Source organism: Formica exsecta, unplaced genomic scaffold (assembly GCF_003651465.1).
Source record: "Formica exsecta isolate Colony F162 unplaced genomic scaffold, ASM365146v1 scaffold258, whole genome shotgun sequence".
Classification (NCBI taxonomy): Eukaryota; Metazoa; Arthropoda; class Insecta; order Hymenoptera; family Formicidae; genus Formica; species Formica exsecta.
Genome location: NW_021849849.1, coordinates 836,184 through 859,397, shown reverse-complemented (window position 1 = coordinate 859,397; position 23,214 = coordinate 836,184). Strand labels below are relative to the sequence as shown.

Sequence of the window (23,214 nt, the reverse complement as noted above, 5' to 3'; positions counted from 1 at the left end):
GAGTATTCCGTGTAGTATATATATATATATATATAAGATATTAATTAATGCACTCTCATTAGTATAGAGCAATATTTTTCTTGATAAATATAATAAATGTAAAATGAGTATTATTAGTAACGATCATGTAATTATTATTCCTATATAACTTGTTGAATGGTCAGAACTGTTAGATATTTTCGCAGATTGTTTGGCAAACGATTGTTTTTTAAACGTAACGCCAAATATATATATGGCGTAGATGTAAAAAATATATAAATACACATAATTAATATAATCCATTCTTTTTAACACAGTATTGGACAAATATAATTTCGAAGTTAACGAAAAAATTAAGCAAAACTTATCAAATTTCATCAAGAACGAAGAATGTTACGAATATTTTTTATGAATTATTAATATAAAGACCTTAAGATAAATACGATAAATACATGTTCGAAGACATAACAAGGTTTAAGAATAAACGGTGTATATTAAATTATGTAGCACATCAAAAGATTTTCCCAAAATTCATGGAATTCTTGGAGAAACGAAAGCAAAGATTGAGCCGCGTTTGAATATGACGACATAAACAAAGGAGAATTTAACGCAAATTTATGGTATGATGTATAAACAAATACCGCGAAAGCGATATGATTGTAATAAAAGAATCTCGGATTTATTACATTCCAAGACTAATCTTAGATTATGATTGTAATAGAAAAATTTTAGATTTATTGCGTTCAAAGATTATCGTTATATCATTCGTCGAATTCTTCTATAATTATTAAAGCGAATGAATCAAATCAAAATACACGTTTAATGTGATGTTCATTAATGATTGCCGAGAGAAGCAAATTGAGACAAGTTTTTTTTTGCTACCATTTATATATAAGCAATATATACAAATTTAAATATTTATGCCTGTTCATATATTTCTATCAATTCTTATTTAGCAAAACCCGAGTCTGTTTATATATTATATAAATTATATTATACACATAAAAATTATAAAATATATTACATTTAATTGTATAAAAAGTAAAATAAAAAATCTGTTTTTTTACGTATTAAGAGTATTATTATTTATATTATTGAATTAATATATTATATAATATTAAAATAATATAATTATTTAAACACATAATTATTTTTAATACGTGGAATATAAGAGAAATATCCTGATAAAACAATTTTAATAATATATTTTATAAAAAAATGCAAATAACCTGCAAAAATTATCCTTAAATATTTTCGTTATGCAATAAGCAATAAAACAACTATTATTTTGAATAATGCAAATCATACGACAGGCTTGAATAATATCGGTTTGATAATATATATCGCTCAAACAACTGGCACATTTTATTATTTGCGTTACCTTGGCGACTTAATGAATAACTCGTGTTCGAACGAGATAATAAGGTATATCAAATGCTATGCTATTTCTTCTGTAATCTAAGATTTGGATTTAGATCTTAATATCACACAATGACATCATAACGACATTCCTCATATCATCCTCGTAAACATGTGTCTACACCTCGAAATATATATTTGAAGGACGTTTATGTGTCAAACGTAACCATATCTATCGTGTGTTTCCTTAACGAATACGGTTTGCGTAATTGTCTGTAAATGCCACGTTGTCAATATTATGAAGTTTATATAGCAAAAGTAATCATAATGTTTATCTTTCTTGTAAGTATAATGATATCTCATTGTCGTAAAACAGGCATTCTGAAATATTTAAATATACTCTCAATTTATATATTAATATTTAAATACTCGATACATTTTTACTATTTCCACATCTCTTCCCGATTTGTAATAAAGCATACCGACACACATATTGTCTTGACTATTAATAATAGTATTCTGAACTAAATCGCACGATTTCAAAAATACTCTCTCACCTTAAAGCTCAAATCTCATTAGTTATATCATCCACGAATGACTCGGAAATTCCGTTGAATGATCCGATCATCGTTGAATTCCACAGTTTTGTCGCACTATCACTGTTCCGTAATAAACGCAATTGTAACGACGACTTTTAAACGGCCGCGCGCATTTCCGGTAAGAAAAAGATGTCGCACGGCAACAACCTGAATATAAAACTCTACTCGTTAATTATACGACGTAACGATATCGCCGGATGCCGTATAATAATGCGCACGAATACACGAATAACGATCGCACCAAACTTCGATCACGGACGAAAAGCACGGTGCATCGTGTGCGCACGTGCTTGCCAAAAATCCACACAACACCAGCGCGCAAACTGTCGCTTCGCGACTGACCGACAAGTAACGGCTTTCGCGCCGGAACACTTCAGCAATTTTCGCCCGCTACCCCCCACCCCACTACCCCCCCTCCCAACGCTGTCGTGCGACCTTTTAAAAGGGGAGCAATTGTGGATTCTGACGGAGCAATTAAGGAGCAATCGTTTGAGCTATAAATTATTAAAAAATATGAACTTCCAGCGCCAACTTATTTCCGGTCATATGCGATGCTATAAAAAATATATAATGTTACCCTCAGAATTATATTGAACTTTTTATCTACAAACCTGTAATATAACTGAAAAGAGACGATTCTAAAAAAATAAGCCAAAAACGTGAAAAAAATTTTATATAATTGTATATAATGAACGCGTTAAGAATACGAAAAGCTTATAATTATATAACTAAAAGAATTTAATATTCTATTTCATTAAATAGTAGGATATTTTTAGTATTGCCGAATAAATTATTTATAGCATTATAATTATTGATATCTCTTTTCTTTAAAATAAAATATTATATTTTTATTCATACTCTCCGATGAGACGTAAACTTATTGTTAAAAATAATTGATTAATTTATGCGACACATATCAAATTAAAGTTATGTAAATTAAAAAAAGAATCACATTAAAAAAATTTGTTAAAAGAAGACGCGATCGTTGTCTCTTGACGACAAGTACATAAAAGTAATGACATGGCAATAATTAACAAAGTATGTGCGTGTAGTATGCATACTAATATTTATGTAAATTGTGTCCAATATTAAAATTTTTCATTGACAATCTATATTTGAATCTTATTTTATATGAACTTTCATTTGTTAATACTTTATAATAAACAAGCAATAACTAAAACCTTTAATATATATTAAGTTAAATTTTATTTGTTTCATTATTAATATTGTGTTAAACGGAAAGTTCGTGCTGTTTTTTGCTAACAGATGAAGACCGAAGAAACAGCACGAACTTTCCGTTCAACCAGCCATTATATAATAGTTTATAAATATGTGTATATAAAAGGATTTGTATAAAAATAGTAGTGCTGTATTAATATTGCTTGACATAATTAACAATTATGAGGGAAGCAAATGCCGAATTTTAATTATGCAACGTCATAAAAAAACTTTGTTCTTTCTTTCACATTATTATTATTTTATTCTTTTATGATATACATTATATAGCCTTGAGTGAGGAAAACTCGTGAAACGTAGAAAAATCGCAGATTTGATTGTTTGACAAACCGCAAACCATTTTAATTCTATTATATGTATATAATACCTTTCTTGTTTATACTGACAGTATTCCGAAGAAACTTCTAGTATAGGATAATCCGTGCAAAAGATCAACAAAAGGAAATGCAGTCTGATAAGGCAAAATCTTGCATAATCTTAAATATGACTCATATAAAAGCTTCTAAAAGACGCTGTTACGATGCTATGAAATGAGCGGAAGAATCAATTAAGGCCATATACAGGTTAACATCAAGAATGATTTCCGAACGCAATGATATAATATGGGAAAAACTGAAGACACATATGTGTGTACATATATATAACAATTGTATATATAAGAAAATATATATATAATTTTATAATAAATACTAAATTTAATGTAACTAATAAATAAAAATAACACTTTTTTACTGATTATATCTAAATTACATTAAATATACATTGTATAAATAACAGAAATTAAATTCTAGATTCAACTATGTATGCATTTATACGTCTATGTATTGTATGTATCTGTGTATGGATATTTAATGTGAAAAATCTTCACCAAACAAAAGTCGATTTTTTAACTACTAAATAAAATCTACATCAAAAAAATATGACATTAATGTGTATATGACAGAGATATAAATTTGAATTATTTAAATATATCAATTTTAATTTTACTAGAATACATTTATATAAAACTATAGAGGTCAAAAATGGTTTATTCAAATGAAAGTGGAAATTATAAGTTTTTAAGGATAACATGATTTAGCGCTCGCGTGATGTACGTGAGATGAAAGAGATAATTTCGAATGAAAAACTGACAGCCTTGAGATTGTCGATAGCGAAAGGATAAAAGACGGTTAATAACTTTACGCAATGTAATTTTGCAATTATAATTTACGTTGTTTCTCTTGTCTCTTGTACCATCTCTAACGGTAGCAAGAACTAATGACTGTATTCAAATCCACCTTCTCAAAGCATGGCTTTGCACACGCAGCATGCGCGTACATGCTTTAGTGCAATAAACATGCAGGAACAATACCGTTGTTTAGCGATTGTAATAATTAATTAGAAAACGCAACGTAACGAATCTTTCTTTGCTTCTCTCTTTCCCATCACAATTATACGTTTGTCGTAAATGTCTAAAAATTCTTCGTTTGTTCCAAAAAAGAAAATAAAATAAACAAATATTATCTTAATTAAATTTTACTTATGCCAAAATTCTTCAAAAATATGTATACCTATTTGAGACAAAAATTCCAACTTCATGCAAATAGGATTTTTTTTCAAAACTTTAGAACTTTAAATTTTTTGTTTTCTCTCTTATAAATTTAAAGTCAACCAAATTATATGCATTCGTTTTATCAGCTGAATATGCATTTTTGTTTCCATCGAAGATATAGCGCTAGAATCAGCTTGTTTTATAAAACTATATATCAAATTAAACATACGAAAATAATTCATATTACTTAGATCTTTGCCGGAAACAGAATAACGAGATACTCCGACTATACTGCATGATTTTTAATCATAAACGGTAAAAGTGACTCACCTGTTCTTACGCGGTAGTGTCATAATAGCCATGTTGAAGGATCTTTCATAGTTATTATTATCCTTTTTAGATCGTCTCGGAATTGCCGCGCAAACACCCTGTGTAAAGCTGTAGGTCCTTCGTTTTTTCAAGCACAACATCTTCTCGGTTGTCTTTACGTCTTCACGAATTCGTAATCATTATACAATCGCATTTTGATAGTTAATAAACTATTTCTTTCAAATCACTGCTCGTTATCCTTCTCCATGTTTCTAATACGATGAATCCTCGAACACCTTTAATAATCCCTTATATTAGAAAATACAATACTTGAAAAAAATCACGAAATGCATAAAATAAATCAATAAAGTCCGCGATATTGATCAATCTCGATTTTTGTATCCGACACACTCGGCACGTAGTGCAATCTTGCATAGATATGTTAATGAATACGTTAAGTAAACACAATATATTATGTCGATTTAAACATGACACTTGTTAGAGTAATTACTATAGTTGTTAACAACTCATTAATATGTCTAACGTCGATAAATGCTCGATGTCTCGGTTGGAACAAAATATTTCTGCGATTCTTTTTTTTATTTCTTGTATAAGTTTAATTTCTGTCGAGACGATTACAAAATACATTCTCTTGGGATGATTATAATGTGTGATTATTAAAAAAAAAAAAAAAAAAAAAGTACAACGACTTATCGTGCGAACTCTCACGAGAAGAACACAAGACGTCAGCCTTGTACCGACGTTATAACTGTACTGAACGCTGCGTTCAGAATCTTTCCTCGGGCGCAAGTGCGCTCAGTGATAATGACCCCCACGAAAATTACGGGAGCATCGTCTCCGTCCTTTGGAATCCTGCATATATTTTTATCAAATAACCTTTTTTCCTTCGCCGAACTTATGTCACGTACAAACGAGAATAATATTATTTATCAACTTTCAAAATTCGAAATCTTCGATCTATGAGACTCGATAGCAATGCATATATAGATGCAAGATTGACATATGTAATTCCTTCATCAATTGCATTGATAAACATGATTATCATTGATATTATCAAAGATTATAATAAATAAATTATAAAGACATAAAATCAAAGATTAATTTCCTTTATAACTATTTTAAAGTGACAACTATACAAATAAAATCATGAGTGCAATGAAGTAATTAAGCAAAAAATATGTTTTATAATTTAATAAATATAAGTGTACATAAAAATAAATATATATCTTAAGAATATTAATTATTGAATTTCTTAAAATATATAGATTTGTTTCAGTAGTAGCACATGTATACAGACTTCATCTAGCATAAATCTCATCTCAATCAGCTGTTCCGTATCGCATCTATATGCTATATAAGAACGTCCATTCCAGTGTAAATATAGGTTCCGTTGATGTTAGACTAACACGAGGAACCGGTCAGTCAAACCGGAAATATATGATTCGTCTATACACACAAATATACATACATCCAAGTATAATGTAGTCACTAGTCCTGTTAAGCTACGTTTAAGCAGCTACACCTGCTGCTTGTAGTACCATGAGAAAACCGCGAATTACATGTAATTTGTCTCGTATATTTCTTGAAATTTTTCGCGCTATTAATATTATCTCGTAACTAGTAGTACCCAGAAAGATAATTTTATATAAAAAAAAATAATTCAGAAATGTAGAATAAATTTTTTTCATATGAGGTTTTATTTTCAACAAAATTAACTTTAAAAATTAGAAAATTTAGAAAAATTAGAATACATATCATGCTTTTTTAAGCTTGAATAATCTCTAACAACTCTGTATTATACATTATCAAATGTATCTCGATAGTGATTATTGAAAAAAATATGTATAGAAAAATAAATTTTCTCTGTCGAAAATATATAATTTATCTAGACACTTTATACACAACACTTGTCTCTTTCTCTCTCTTATCAAAGTAACTTAAATTATTTTAAATTGTTTTACCAAATGAAAAATGTTGTACTTTTATATTTATATATTATTTATAATAATTATTGTCAAAATAAAAATATAATATTAAATTACTAAAAATCATTCAAATAAAAAAAAAACCGTAGTTTAATTCTTCAAATTTTAAAATCAATTTTCTTAGAGAAATAGTCTTATACAAAAATATTTTACATTAGATTTTTTACTTATTTTTTCAGGTATATTATCTTCCCGATTGTACCACTAGTTACATAATACCCAATACGCACACATATACATAGACCTAATGTGTCTGTGTATATATGTTTTTTATTTCATATTTCTTATGATTTAGTTCAATAAATAGTAAAAGAGATGTTTTTAATAGCGATATAATAAATATACGCATAATACATGTATATCATTTGAATTAAATTGAATCTATCCAACTGTGAGAGAGAGATTAAGTTATATATAATTTAAATTGAATAAAATATTTTCTTTAAAACAGTGTGTAAAGAAGTGCACAGTAATGCCACCAGCTTGCACAGGTTGATGCGGTACGGCAGAAGCAAGTGCAGTTATGTTACACTGACCGCTAGGATGCTCCAGCCAGACCAGCAGAGCGACTTGTTGCCATGCAACACATGATGTTTGTCAGAAAATAAAGAAAAATGCCGACGAATATCGTGCTAAGCGGAAGCACAAGTAAACTGTATAATTCTACATCATTAATGTTGAATTGCTATTTATTTGAAAATAATAAAGAAAATTATGTAAAGCAAATTGAAAATTCTAATTATCAAATTTCAAAATCATAAGTAAAGAAATAATTCTTTTAATTAAAGACAACCATAATTAACTAGAAGTGCGCGCGCGCTTTCCCTTCACATATATACTTGCACGCAAGCACACGTACGTACATACGTATGTATGTATATGTGTATCTTGCATTATTCTTTGTAAATTTTTTTTCCTTTTTTCACTCTACAATATAAGATAGGATAAAATAAAATCAGTTAGACTTATCAATATGTATATATAATATATATATGTATGTGTATATGTTATCACAAATACAGCACATATAAAAACATTTTTTTTTTGGTTCCGCGCGTAATAATATAGAGACGTACAAACATCTTACAAAGTCTGCTTTACAAAAATTGGGTATCAAAAAATGGTTACAGAATACGCTTAGCTTTAGTCAAACTAGAAAAATTCAGATGTATTTGCTTCAAGCAATTTGAGACCAAGCATTTTTAATGTATGCTGAATTCTGATTGATATTAGATGTAATATGGCAATTATTTCGTAAAATTATTACATCAGATTTATAATACATTCTTGGTGCTAGAATAGTGTTTTGCAATATTTAAATTGATGAATTAAAGCGCTGAAAATAAAAATGGATTAAATTCATATTTTGTAAAGTCCTTAAATATGAAATTACATCTAAAATGTACCTAATACGCATTCACAAATAAATGGACCTGATTGTAGACTCATGTCACTTTTGTGTATTATGTTTTTTAATTAATATTTTTATATTAATTGATATTTTTCTTCTATTTTTATTGTTTTTATTCTGAATAATATGGTATTCTTTTCTCTTTTATTTTTAATCTCTACAGAGTAATATTATTTATTTCAGATTCAAGATTTTAATGCAATATAGCAATCTTATACGAAAATCTTTCGCAAATGTGTACGGCCAAAATTCAACATATATAAAAAATTACTAGTCGCTTATACAAGTTGTCTCAAACTCAATACGTTAGCGGGCCACAATAGAAGTAGGGGAAAGTGTGGATACTCCTACTCTATATGATCTTACAATAGACAGATCATTTAACTCGTATATGCCGTGCATATTCGTATAAGCGTATCGGTGTGCTTCGGGGAATTACGAATTCTTTATTAAACACCACCGAAAAACTGCTTTTATCCCCTTCATCTATTTTTTCCATAAAATCTTATGGAAGATGGGCCACGTTTGATTTGGGAGGCTGTTGTTTGAGACTTGAGACCCCTGGCTTATACTATACATATCTCATCATGCTTCCTGTTTTTGCTAGAGAAATATGACATTGACTTAATTTCAATTATTATCATTTTAATATACTTATTATTAATATAATTTTTATTTTCCAAAATTTTTTGTGGTTTGTTCAAAACATCTTCAAAATTACTTGTATATTTCTGCAAATAGTTTAAATGTGATTTTGTAAAAATAAATAATAAAAATATCATTGATTTGTTAGACATGCGTATAAGTATATATATCCGATTTCCAAATTGATTCGACAATTCTGAAAACTTTCTGATTAAAATTACTAAAAAAATTAATTTATAATATTTTTATCATATTATAGCTATGTGTGGCTATATATATATATATATATAGAATGTAACCTGTTATAAAAATTTTGTTCTAATTAAAGTTAAATATGTTGTTAAGGCTTTCACAAGTCTTTAAAAAAGAGAATATTATGTGTCGCGATTATAGTTTATAAAATCTTCATAGTTAAATATAAGATTTATTGCAAAAAAGTTGTAAATTAAATTATTGAGGATCTACCAAATAATTTTTTTTTTTAAACTTAAAAATAATTTTGATATTTATTAACCCCCGCCATATTGTAATATTTTAAAAAATGTGAAAACTTCTTATAATTATTAATCTTAAATTGGGACTTTGCTTCATTATCAATCCCTATATTATATTATGTTTTTACATTTACATAGATTAATTAAGAAGAGCCACTACAATTATTCGTTGCATTGTAGATTCTTATTTAAAACACTAGAATGTTTATGAAAGGTTCTATTTGATTAATATGATACTCTGATAATAATTCTTTGTAAAAATTAAAATATAATATCAAACAAATGTGACAAAGTAGTTTTTATAAATAAATATTAACTCTTATTAGAAATATAAAATGCAACATACGGCAAGTCAGTAATCTAGATTCCTTCTTAATTTAACTTATGTTGCTTTATTCATTTATAAAAATTATTGAGCAGTGTGATTCCAAATGTATAAATATTATAAAATGATTGTCTTGTGTATATTTATAACACTTAATTAAATATTATATATGTATATTTGTGTACATATACGCGCGCATACATATCATATATGCACCTACGTATATGTATGAATATGCCGTATGTGCGTTCGAATCGAAAAATAATGTGCGTTTTCGAAACAACATAAACACATAAAAAGTAGATAAATCTATATTTTATAACATAAATCATAATAAATTTATATAAGCATTATTCAGATCTGTAAAAATTTATGGTCATAGCCCTAACTTCACCACACACGCAAACACACACACACAAATATATATAATACATAGTTTTATAAACATTTCCACATAAAAAAATGTATTGACTACATTTTTGTCATTTAATTATAGATTTTTAATCCTTATTGTGCAAATTATCACATTGCATTCACGTGTAAAAAAGATACAATCGACATTGCTTCACTTATCCAGTTTAACAAAAAACTAGTTTATCTTGTTAATATTTGACAGATGTATTAATACTAATTATTGTTTAATCTTGCAAACTTTGTAGATAATATAAAGCATATGTCAAAAACACACATATCTGTTTACTTCATCTACACTTCTACATATAAAGACAATTTTATAAAAATTTGTCAAGGATCTCTCTTTCTCCTTCTATCTTACTCTCTTTGTTTCTCTTTGTATTAGTTACTGTTAAGCAAATATATATAAAATGTATATAACTCAATCCAACCTGATATTATTAGTTCTTTCTTCAGTCAAATTTAAAGCTCATACTAAATGTTCCTATATACATATTCAAACAATTAAAATGATTTTTTCTAAACATATTTCCATCCCATATTTCCATTTCTATAGCCAAGTTTGTCAAGTACAAATATTTCCTTTAATGGAACTAATTTTAAAAATTTATACTTTTCTTATAAATACGTGAAGATTAATTTAAAAGTTTTAAGTTTATACCTCTTATATAAAATTAAGAAGTTTTAATAGACACACGTGTTCTTTCTTTTTTTTCGTATTTTCCTAGATAAATAGATAGATAAATAGGCGGCTAAATAGATAAGCAGATAAATAGATAGATAGTTTTATAGATAGATCTTTCTGTTGTGTAAAACTATCTATCATACTTTTTATTTGATCTACTATATTGGTTGCACTCTTATAATGTATATTAAAATATAATGTATAAGAGAGTTATATTTGTATAACGACATAACAATAGCGATTGTCGTTAGGAAGTTATTAGGAACAAGCATACAAGCAAATGACTCGAAAAAAATTTACCTATCTGTAAAATTTATAATTATACTATACATGTGTATATTCGTGAACAATACATATTTCCCAGCTATTAACTACAGTCAGCCAGATGTTAGCAATAGTTCCAATAAAAAAAGATGTTTTATTAATACTATTATAATTTATATTAATGTAATTTGTATACTCATAGAAAATAAATATTAGTAATCAAAGAATAAAAATTTGTTTTTAAATTAATATTATTAATATTAATATTTTAGCTTAGAAAAATAAAAAAATATATTTTTTAAATTGCAAGATTGCAAAAGAAAAGATATTTCGAAAAGAAAAATGTTTCCAATACCAATAAATAGAATCAGATAGAATCAGATATAAAGGTATAATCTTAAAATTATCTAATCAATCCTCATATATTCTCTATAAATTATTGCTTTTTACGATAATTGGTCGAAATCACTCTAAACCGCGGCAGTATCTTCCGTACTTCGCAATAGCGCGGCCGCTTTAACGACGTCACCACCGCACTGGTTCAGCATCACTTTGCAGTCTTCGAGGCCAACGAAATTGTTTTCTTTTTTCAGAAGCCCTTGAAGCCGCTCCAGTTTGATTGCTGCCAGAACGTCCCACTCGGTGACGTTTAATGCGGCAATACAGGATTCCGGGGTTGACTGCTCGTGCAGCACTTTCATCATGATTCGCACCTCGTCAGACTGTTCTCCGTTGTGGGGTCCACGCGTTCTTCGTGTGTTCGGTCCATCGCAGGCGAACTCTAACAAATCTTCGCAAGAGACATGATCCGACTGTCGTGATAAGTCACTCACATGACTTGATGTCTTTTCGTTAGATAAGAGATAGACTTTCGAAAGAGGGGTCGGATGGAAATCATCGTTCGAACTAATATATATTAATGGTTCCTCGCATTGAACAGTTTCAAACTTGGAAGAAATTTCTTCTGCATACGCGTGATTCGTTTGTGGTGTATAGTTTAGTAAAGTATGTTGATGTATTATAGGAAGTTGCGTTCCAGCTGGCAAGGAATCCATTTTACTCCAATCTTTCGGTTTTACAGAATTAGTTGATGTTGGATTTCGTCTTAAATCCGCTTCTACATTTTCTTGTATCTTGGACGCGGAATTTTTCGTGGATTTTGACTCAACGCTAACTTTCTTGCGTAAATTGTCAACCAATGAATTGCTTGATTGCTCATCATTGTTCGTTTCCGAAACATTTTGATGCAAATCTGATACGTCGCTACAGTCGATTAAATTGTCCGAAAATTCCAATAAATCTTCCGAAATCACGCTACATCGTCGAAATCGGCTTTCCTCGGTGGGTAAAGAATCCAGCGCGGCTAGCTCAAAATCTATGCGTTGCTCGAATTCTTCTGGGCTAAAAGTTAGGAGTATTCGAGTTGTCATATATACTACATATATACATACATGTCATATATACTAAATAATATAAATAAATGATTAAATTTCATAGTCTAAACCACTACAATTTTAATTTTAGCACATGAATATGCTATCTTCTTTGTTTAAATAAAATATTCTGTACATTCATTACATAAAAGATCCTATACATTTTAACATCAGCATATGTCACAATTCTTTAAATTTAAGGATGCAAACTTATATTATTTCTGAGAGAATCATTGAGACTCACCCATTAATAGAATCTTCTGGGGAATAATTATCCTGTAACGAGGTCCCAGCAATCGGTGAATTGACGTTTTGTAACGTAAAATGCCCATCTACTTGATCCTCCATAGTCGATGTGGTCACTGCCATTTTAGCCAGTGTTCTAGTGACACCGCCTCCAGGTATAATCAAGGGATGTTTCCTCTGATGTCGCGGCAAGCTGGACTTGGGCTGAAGAGTTTTGGAGCGATCTCTGGGTGGCAAGGGTATCGGATTCTCGTCGACATTACTCTGATTCTGATTGTTCTCTATTTCCAAAGTGGAGTGATGTCTCTCGAGAATGCGCGATTGTGGCAGAGACAGGATGGTGTGAAGCGGAGGAGATGCACGAACCTTAGGCAGAGTCTTTGCACCGCTATGATGCATCTCGACATGGAAAGTATGTTCACTGGACGCATCCTCCGACGACATCGGATGAGCTAGAGTGGCATGCTTGTTTCCTCGAATTCTAGGCCTCACTATAGGTAATCCAGAGCGTAACATGCGCAACGGGTTCGTGTCTCCGGGGCTCTCCATTGTCGGCGTCTCCACCAAGCTGTTGTATACTTCTTTGGCTTCTTCCGACAGAGTAGCCTGAACATGTCGCGGGAGGGGATAGATACGAGGAGAGAAGAAACAAAATTAAACAAAAATAAGAGAATCGACGGAAACTATGGATATGGAAATGCTAAATAAACTCTCACTCGCTTTCTCTCTTTCTCTCTCGCGCATGCACGCACATTTGTATCCCTTCTCTATCTTTCAGTCTCTTTTTCTCTCTCTCTCTCTCTCTTCGTCTTTGATATTGTATACCAACTACCTTGGATAAGATTTAACTATTAAGAGATCAACGGCAATACTTGACACTCGTTGCAGTGTTCAGTGCAATAAAAATTACATTTAATGCGTTTTTTTACACATGACTTACTTCAATATTCTTAAATTTCAAAAGAATAACGCATTTTCTTTTGAAATTTATTTTCGTGAAAAAGTAAAAATAATTATCCTCCTTTTAACAAAAAAAGAAAAAATGACTATTCTCACTAATCAAAAATAAATTATCAAATTCTTATAAATCTGGCATTATATATACATATATATACAAAATAGAGCACAATTGTCTAAAATTAATATAAAATAAACAAATTTACATATTGTTTTTTAGTTTACAATGTTACAAATCAAGCATAGAAACATGTCTTTTTTTTGACTTATGAAATCTAATGCTATCTTAACTAACCGAAAAAAAAATTTATTTATACGATATCGACTTAAATTTTTGTTTTTAAAGATAAATTATAACAATTTTTTATCTTGATGTTAAAAATAAATTATAACAATTCTGAAATATTATTTTGATGATTTTTCAAATTAATATAAAGTAAATACAGTCAGATTTCTGTATTGTTTTTTTACAAATATAGAAATACGATTATATTTCTTTAAAGTCTTTATAGTTCTTGGATCTTTATTCAATAATTGAAAAAAACATAATTATTTTTTAGCTATATATTGTCAGTTTCATAATAAAAAAATATTTTTTAAATATAAAAAAAATTTTATTATCTTTTTTTATTTTTTATTTTATTTTCGTTTAAATCTAAAGCTCAATGAAACAGATAGGTTATTCATGTGTGACATATGTATGTATCTTAGTTTGAGAATTCTGCTTTCTTTATTAAAAAAAAACTGCAATTATTCAAAAATATGTAAATGTAAATGTGTGTATAAAATTTACAATTTTATCTGTGTAAAAACTAATGGCAGTCAACCGATTTGTATACTATAACTTTGTATCAATTCTTGAAATACAATTGTTAGAAATGTGTAAAGGCATCCAAAGTATTCCAATATATGGTAATATTATCCAATTCAGTGATTAGTATGACATGCAATCATGCGTATGTGAAACGCAGAGTTGGGCAAGTTACTTTATAAAAGTAATACATTACCGTTACGCGTTACCGATTATAACTGATATAATTTTGATATTGCTATCAATATAAAGTATAATAATTTTGATAATTCTTTTAAATATTAATATCTACATCAGAAAAAACTTATTGCACGTTAGAATAAAATATTTTTTCTTAAGATCTCGAAAAATAACAATAAAAACAAGTATTGAAATTTGTTATTCGTTACTGAAAAATATGTAATAAAGTTGCTTTTTCTATTACAAATGAAATTTATAACCTATTATAATTGCCATTACAATTACCGAAAAAAATAATTGTAACGTTAACAGCATTTACAAGTAACGCATTACTTTCCAACTCTGGTGAAATGTTACTTTACGCACGCACGCACACACGCATATTTTCAATTAACTATTGCATATATTCATCTGTATATGAATGTATTTATATTTTTATATGCTTTTATATATATGTATGTATGTTTGTGTATGTATGTATATGTGCGTGTGCGGACGTATTGCGTATGTGAGTCTTTTGTAGGTCTCTCTCTAATATCTATGGAAAATTTTTCTTTCAACGGCATTTTCAATTTTTAAATCAAAAACAAATGTTTACTCGCTTATTGTATTTTTTCGATTTATCGTGCTACTATCATTTCTCATATTCATTTCTGAAATTAGAATTGAAAAGACCTACAAAAAACCCCGTATCAGACTCCCATAAAAACCATATCAAAATACGGGAAATCTGTATTCTAAGAGATCCTCTATTCGAAGTTTTTCCTTAAAAATAACTGTTTTTCTTTAAACTAAAATTTTTCTTTCACTGCTCTCCCTCTTTCTCATATTTGCTATGTAATAACATGAATAAGAAAAAGATTGAAAAACAGAGCGCGCAATATTTTCATTTTATGCATGTCAGAACAAAAATGAAAGCTGAGAGAGAATTTTAGAATGGGGAATATATCTTTAGTCTTTTGATAACTTTAAAATAAAAAAAAATCGATTATAAAGCTTTTATAAACCTTTACACTCATATCGATATGTTGGAGGGATGTATTTTAAATAAAATAATTTTTATTGCACAAAAAAGAGATTATATAGTAATTTTTTAAAATAAAATCAGTCTAGTTTAACCATCGGATTTTTGGCCTATAAATTAATATAATTAGCATGCGTTCGTTACATAATGATTTCTCTAACCACTCTGCGAAATTGTTGAGGCTCAATACATAGAAAAATTATATCCAGATTGATTGAGGCTGAAGCCATAAATTTGCCCTTCGAATTTTAAGGAGCTGGAGAGGGAGGAAATGTCAAAATGTCATTCGTAAACTCTGGATATTCGGAACTGGTATCTGAGTCAAAATCAGAATTGCTAGTAAATGTCAAGCTCGAGCTCGGTGCACTTTCCGGCCAAGAAAGCAAATTGTTCTTGGAAGAGAACGGTGGCGACAGCGAGTTTAAGAAGCTCGTCGACGGCGGCGGCGATTTCCCGCAAAGCTCAACCGTAGAGAATCCTTTAGCGGAATCCGGATGAAGAAACGGAGCTTTGTATTTAAAATTTAAGCGAAGATTATGCGGAACTTTCTTGTGTCTACGTTTACAACGCAGACGACTTCTAATGTCCATCTCTGAGTGCGAAACAGAGTCCGAGTCCTCGCTGGAATCGTTTCTGGGATGAAAGGATCTGCGTATGTTCTTTACTGGTTTTCTATTTTCTGATAAAGATGACGTCCTATGTCGATAGACATTAACAGCGCTGGGAAGCATATCTGGGAGCATATCTTGTTTCGGTAGTTCCTTTCTGGCGGGATCGTTCTGATATAATTTCGGCGGCTCCAAAATGTGTTGGTGCATAGTGGGACTTGTCGGCAGATTCGTTTTTTGCATTAAACTTAGCTTTGCATTAATCGATGGTTGACTTTGTAATGGTATGTTCAGGTCCAGATGCTTGGGCTTTTGAATCGGTATATTTAAACTTCGCAATGGTGAATGGGATGACGTGGACAAATCTAGATTTCTCATGTTAGAGGCCAGTGACCTTGACGAGGTTGTTTCCAAGTTCCTCGAATTTTGCGCAATGTTCTTACCTAATTGTATCATATTCTGTGTTAGCTTGCCCAAGCCTAAGTTTAAACCCTGAACTTTCTTGGAATCCAAATAGTTTTTGACACTCTCTAAGCCAGAAACTTCACGTTGATACTTTTCTGCTAAAAGCTTACTATTTAGTTCTACTTGACTAGCTTCAGCATCGGATTTCCTCCTCAAACGTTGGAAATTCACTCGCAAACTCTCGGAACTGCTGTATATGGGAGATTCCTTCTTCTCTGATTCGGCGATAAATAGAGGATTATTAGATATCACAAACGGAAATCCTTCGTGGCCATTTTGATTCTGTTCAATCTTGCGAAAGCTTTGTATGTTAATTTTTACTGCTTCTATATTGCCTCTTGGACTATCTGAACCATCCGTTTTTGCGCTTGTCTTAATATTATCTGACGAACCATATATCGTACTCGCTGCATCTTGATTAGTATTTCTAGGCATAAAGGATATTTTCGCATTTCTAGACTTCGGAAAATCAATCTTTTTGAATTCCGTGATGTTCATTTTCGTGGACTCGGTGAAGGCAACCGGTATCTTCGGTCGCGTGCCGAGATCAAAGTTTTTCGTCTTGTCTTTTACTACATCAAATTTTTTCGGTTTATTACGAGGAGACTCCAAGTTCGCCATTTTTTCCTTTAAAATATCAAAATTTTCATCGGACCACGTTTCGTGATGCGTGATATTATTCTTTAGTTGTAGCTCGCAATTGTTTAGTTTACTTTGTAACGTTTGATTTAATCTACCTCCGACCGACGAGCTCTGTTCCAGAGCATTCGAATAATACGTCGGCCTATTAGACTGTTCCAGATTATTAAGCTTATCGTACTTATCTAATTTCTCTTCCCCAAAATGCATTTTTTCGTTGGCACATTCTAAAACAGTTTCATCATCGCAATACTTGGGTTGTTCGAAATAACGTTCAACATAGCTGGTAGACACTCTTTTCATTTCGCAAGGTAAATCGTAAGTTGAGTTTTCCATATTAAAGATTTTACCATTCTGATGTCGAATATTCGATTTGGTTTCAAGATCAGCCACGCTCTCACAATTCAAGTGATTTTTTTTATTTTCCTTCTTCAAGAACTCGGTAGATTTGACTAGATTTTGTTTCGTCATCTGATTATCTAATATGTGTGCATCTAAATCAATGTCCATGTATGAAGCCCAGGCACTCGGTTTTGTTAAAAGTTCTCTCGATTTCGCAAAACAGAATTCTGCAGATGCTTTATCCCACAAGGGAAGTTTCAAGGTTGATGGTGCACCAAAGGACTCTATGCTAGATACCGTAGATGAAAGCGATTGCAGGCTCGAACATAACCACTTTACGCAACACACATAAAAATTTAAAAATAACATGCAGAGAAATAAATAAAAAATGAAGATATTTTAGCAAATCGAGTGCATGCAGAATGCATGCAGATGTATCGCATACAAAACATATGACACACACATATGAAATTTTACAATTGGCAAAAATATTTGGAGTTTGCATTTATGGCCAAAAATAAATAAATTTGTGTGATGCAATTAAAAATTACAGGTTAAATTATACATAAACAAAATATACATAAATCAATAAGAAGTAATGAGAGAGGAAAAGGATAAGAGAAAAATCGAGATTAGTTATGTTATAAGTAAATAAGCACTAGATTAAGAAACTTAAGATATAATGAATAAACTTCAAAGTAAATGTATAGTTTTGATTATAGCATATACCTTTTTTTTTAATTTTATGTGACAGCAGTAATTAACTTTGTTCCATAACAGTGTGTGTCAAAATTGTTTCAAATAATATTAAAATATGTATGTAGAATGTGTACGAGATATCCCGTAATTAGTAGTACAATCGGAAAAAATAAATAAATTAAAATTTTTTCATATAAAATTTTGTTTTGAAAAAAAACTTAACTTTAAAATTTATTGAATTATTAACATTTATGCTTTTTTAAACTTAAATGAGCCTTTATTATATCTTCTGTTCGTATTTTATAACAGTAGCTCTAATAATGTATAAATATAGAAAGTACATTTTTAATAAAACAATTTAAAAAAATTTAAATTACGCTGAAGATAAAGAGAGAAAGGAGTTGTGTATAAAATATTTAGATACATTTTATTTTTGTCAATAAAAAATATATCTTTTTACATATTTTAATTAATCGAAATGTCGAAATAAATTTGATGTATACTATAAAGTTGTTAGAATTATTTAAACTTAAAAAAGCATAATATGCTATATCAATATTAAAAATTTTAGAATCAACTTTGTCAAAAACAAAACTTTGTATAAAAAATTGTTTAACTTTTTTATGTAGTTTCTTTTTTTATGTAATATTATTACTTTCCCGATTGTAGCACTAATTATAAAACAGCCTGTATATGTATGTGTATATTATTCAATTCTATTGTATTCCTATGATATCCAAATCTAAATATGATAGTCATATATGTATCTTGCCATATTTAAAATTATTTAATATTATTTATAAATAGTTTGGTTTTAAAATAATTTCTCTCATGATTTTATGTATTTAAATATGTAAAAAGTGTAATGGCGTATGTATGTAATATCTTATTGCTCCAGTATGTTAAATATTAATTTAAAAAACAAAGGAAGAGTTACCTCTAATATTGAATGGCTTGAGAAAACTATAATCCATAGTGCAAAAACAAATCTAAAAGATATATAAAATTTTATTAATAATTTAGAAATTTTTTTCGTTATTTATTACTCTATTGCAACATTGTTGTGCTTTAACATATTATTAACCCATACTCTAGAAATATCAAATAATTTTACAGAATTTTTAATGATTGTATAAATCACACACAATAAAAATTTGAATGTTAAATAAAAATATATAGTAAAAATATTAATCTCTTTCTTCAATATGTCTTCCTTTGTTGTAGTTTTTTGATCTGTGAACTTTTTCATATATTCCTGCGATAAAACAAAAACCGTTTTATGTACCTGTATGTCAGGTATACTGGCAGCTTCTTCGGAAAAATGTCGTCTATCTGGTTTGGGACTGTATTGATGTGGCAACTTAAAAGAGAATTTTCTGCGTCTTGAAGGACTGGCAGGTGTACGAGGAGACTCCGGTGGATGTTCAAGATCTGTCATGGAACGTGCTGTCAATTCCTGTGCCATAGCAATGGCTGAGTAGAGAGTTTTCTGATCGGCAGCAGAGATAGGTTTCACCTAGATACAAGAGAAATGTTTACTCTCTCCGTCATATCAACGGTAGATCAACATTTCTGCGCAATTCCCTCTCTACAGAGAGATATAAATATTAATGTTATCTCACGAACACGAATACATTTTAAAAGTTTATTATATTAAATACAGATCAAGAAAAATAGTGCAATAGAAACTTGATCGTTCTGCACTAAACTTGAGTTATTGATTCTACATAAGAGTTCTACATCAGACTTTATTTTCTTTTGTCTTAATAACACATATTATATAAATATAAATAAAAGTAATATCTAAAGATTGCAAATAATAAATAAAAAATAAATAACGTTGAATAATAACGTTAAATATACTAAATAAGTCATATCATAATCAAAAATAATAAAAGATTACTGTACATTTATTGGACTCACGGTGGCTTGTTTCTTCTTGCTACATTGTTTTGCTTGAATTTCCCTCAATTCGTTTCTCACGTTGCTTGATTCATGTTCAGTGGGTAAAGGAAGGCCAGGTGGCGGAGGAGGAGGAGAAGAACCTATAGAAAAAACATGATAACATGTCAGAAATATTATTTGTACATTTTATATAAATAATATGGAATATTTATCTTCCAATTTCTTTTACCTAATGATCTGAACATTTGATCCATTTCTGCCAAAAGACTGGGACCAAAGTCAAAATTTAATGTTTTATCAAATCTTAATGGACTTTCTTGATTTTCTTCATCACTAATTTCATGATATTCATGGTCAGCTTCGAGAACGTCAGTATTACTGCCTATATTAGATGTTATAGATTGCATCTTTGCATTACTTTCTGTATTCGCTTGACATATTTCCGAATTCACATCAGACCATAAGCTCTCTATATAAACATATAAGATAATATAGTCATATTTTCAGAGTAGCACAAAATTGGTTACAAAAATTAAATATGATCAATATTTAATACTTTGTTTTATGTGTAAAACTCATTTCCTAATTCACATATGTAACTAAATTATATCTAATAAAATTATAATCATAAATAATATTGTATCTTTATTAAATAAATTTACGCATTTACACGAATGCACATGTGCAATGTACATATGTAAACACAAATAATTTGATAAAGTAAAAACTTTATTATAACAGAAAATACTAGTACCATGTTTGCTTTGAGTTTCTTGTTGTATACTTCTACTATCTCTCGCTGATTCTCTATTCGCATCAATACTTCTCGCATCCTGATTTAAACTTTGAGAATTATCAGTTGCATCCTCCTGCGGTTTGTATGGTGTCACAACTTGACGAGGCAGGTGCGGATACTTTCCACCGAGAAAGCTAATGTCACCGAAGTACGCTCCGTCTAAACCCACATGACCAGTATGCTTGAGATCGCCCTGCGGTGAAGATATCATGTCCGTACGAATTTTTCTACGCTGTGACGAGAAAACATTTTTGCCATCTCCCCGCGTAAATTCACCGGGCTTATTGCTGGGCAAATTAGAACCTAGATACGCGATCGTATGAGCCGGATTAAAGAATCCTGTTTTGCCATTATTTAAAACACCTTTCCATAAGCTATTCCCACTGCCTTTATCTAAGACCGTAATTATGTCGCTTTGTCTATAAGCAAGCTGATTCGGTTCAGTATTATCCTGAACTGCTTGAACTTGTTCCGGTTTTAGATCAGGCAACAAATTGATCAATTCGGAAAACTTGGGTCTTTTCAGAGATTCATGTTGCCAACATTGCTGCATGAGAGAAAAGTAATCCTTTGGACAACATTCAGGTTGCTCAAGCCTCTGAAAATTAGGTTCATCTATTGCTTCGAGAATTTGGTGACCGGTCAATGCTGCCCAGGGTTGAAACCCATAACTGAAAATTTCCCATAAAGTCACCCCATATGCCCAGACGTCACTCGCCGACGTGAATTTCAGGTAGGATATGCATTCAGGTGCGCACCACGCAATGGGCAGTTTCAAATTAACATTAAAATTCGTCTGGTAATAATCCTTGCCAACTCCTAGTGCACGTGATAACCCGAAATCCGATATTTTGACTTTATTCTTAGAAAACACAAGGATGTTTCTGGCAGCTAGATCACGATGTATCAGTCTTTTCGCCTCCAAATATTGCATTCCGTCAGCAATCTGTACGGCGAAATCACACAATGATAAAACCGGGAAACTCGCACGCAAACTGGGTTCCTTGAGGCATTCCAGCAATGAGCGTAATGGCGCCAATTCTGTTACAAGCATTAACGAGTTTGTGTCAAGAACGACGCCGTACAGCCGCACGATGTGTTCGTGATCGATCGCGTGCATTATCGCGGCCTCCTTTAGAAATTCTATAGGATTATTCTGCATTCTTTCGCGGGATAGGCATTTGATTGCTACCTGTATCCTTTCTCCATCATTTGTCCATACGCCCTGCTGCACGACCCCGAATTCTCCTGTTCCCAACTCTTTGTTCACAATAATTGCATCGGCTGGGATCATGTGTTTATTGGGCACGCGTATCGACGGTCTGTCCTGCCTTTCCTCCGGCAACATACTTAGTGCACCGGGAGTCTGTTCCTCGCGCTTCGGTAGAAGCATCTTCTTAAATTTGGAAAGGTAATTCTGAGGAAAATGCTTCTGGAAATATTTTTTTAGACGGCGCATTTCCGGTTTGCTCATCCCTATCGCGTTCAGATCTTCTTCCGTTACATACTTCAATTGTGCTGTTGTTTGCACCTTCAAGTCTCCTAATATAAATTACTCTCTTTTAATAAGTAGTTATTATTATAATTTTAAAACTATAATAATTTAATAGAAATTTTTTAATTGAAATTTTTTTAATGAATTTTAAAAGTGTATAAATAGCGCATGGTTGTATAATTTTTTAGTTCAATTTCCACTAGATGAAAGAGAGGATAACTAAACAGATGACATTCTTTCTTAATCTTTCTTTCATAATATTTAATTTCTTTTTCTTACTATTAAACTTTAATTATAAGTTTAATTACACTTCAATTAAAACATTAATTATACATCTCTTAAAATATTATTATTTAA

The 23,214-nt window shown here is 30.3% G+C and overlaps 3 protein-coding genes across 8 annotated transcripts in view; all 3 read right to left on the bottom strand.

Moving 5' to 3' along the window:
* LOC115236630 (cordon-bleu protein-like 1) overlaps nt 1-5,681 on the bottom strand; it is a 31,857-nt gene extending 26,176 nt beyond the window's left edge. For 2 of the 4 annotated variants that reach the window (XM_029809207.1, XM_029809209.1), the window contains exon 1: nt 5,035-5,681. In XM_029809207.1, the coding sequence (XP_029665067.1) occupies nt 5,035-5,174 (140 nt within the window). In that variant the 5' untranslated portion in view covers nt 5,175-5,681. Of the gene's footprint in view, nt 1-1,895; nt 2,285-5,034 lie in introns of those variants that run through there. The other 2 variants (XM_029809212.1, XM_029809210.1) reach the window with 2 other exon arrangements.
* Nucleotides 5,682-10,189: 4,508 nt separating this feature from the next.
* LOC115236620 (activated Cdc42 kinase-like) lies at nt 10,190-13,915 on the bottom strand. The gene is made up of 2 exons (XM_029809183.1): nt 12,935-13,915; nt 10,190-12,658 (listed from the first exon to the last, which is right to left on the bottom strand). The coding sequence occupies exons 1-2, from the start codon at nt 13,483-13,485 to the stop codon at nt 11,728-11,730; spliced, it is 1,482 nt and encodes a 493-aa protein (XP_029665043.1). The 5' UTR covers nt 13,486-13,915; the 3' UTR covers nt 10,190-11,727.
* A 620-nt stretch (nt 13,916-14,535) lies between these two features.
* LOC115236616 lies at nt 14,536-22,914 on the bottom strand. 3 transcript variants are annotated; one of them, XM_029809176.1, is made up of 5 exons: nt 21,321-22,914; nt 20,796-21,035; nt 20,570-20,706; nt 19,947-20,177; nt 14,536-18,295 (listed from the first exon to the last, which is right to left on the bottom strand). In XM_029809176.1, the coding sequence occupies exons 1-5, from the start codon at nt 22,834-22,836 to the stop codon at nt 16,157-16,159; spliced, it is 4,263 nt and encodes a 1,420-aa protein (XP_029665036.1). In that variant the 5' UTR covers nt 22,837-22,914; the 3' UTR covers nt 14,536-16,156. The 3 variants fall into 3 exon arrangements, with proteins under 3 accessions (XP_029665036.1, XP_029665037.1, XP_029665038.1); XM_029809177.1 differs by having other exon boundaries at nt 20,585-20,706; XM_029809178.1 differs by lacking the exon at nt 19,947-20,177 and having other exon boundaries at nt 20,585-20,706.
* Nucleotides 22,915-23,214: the final 300 nt, after the last annotated feature.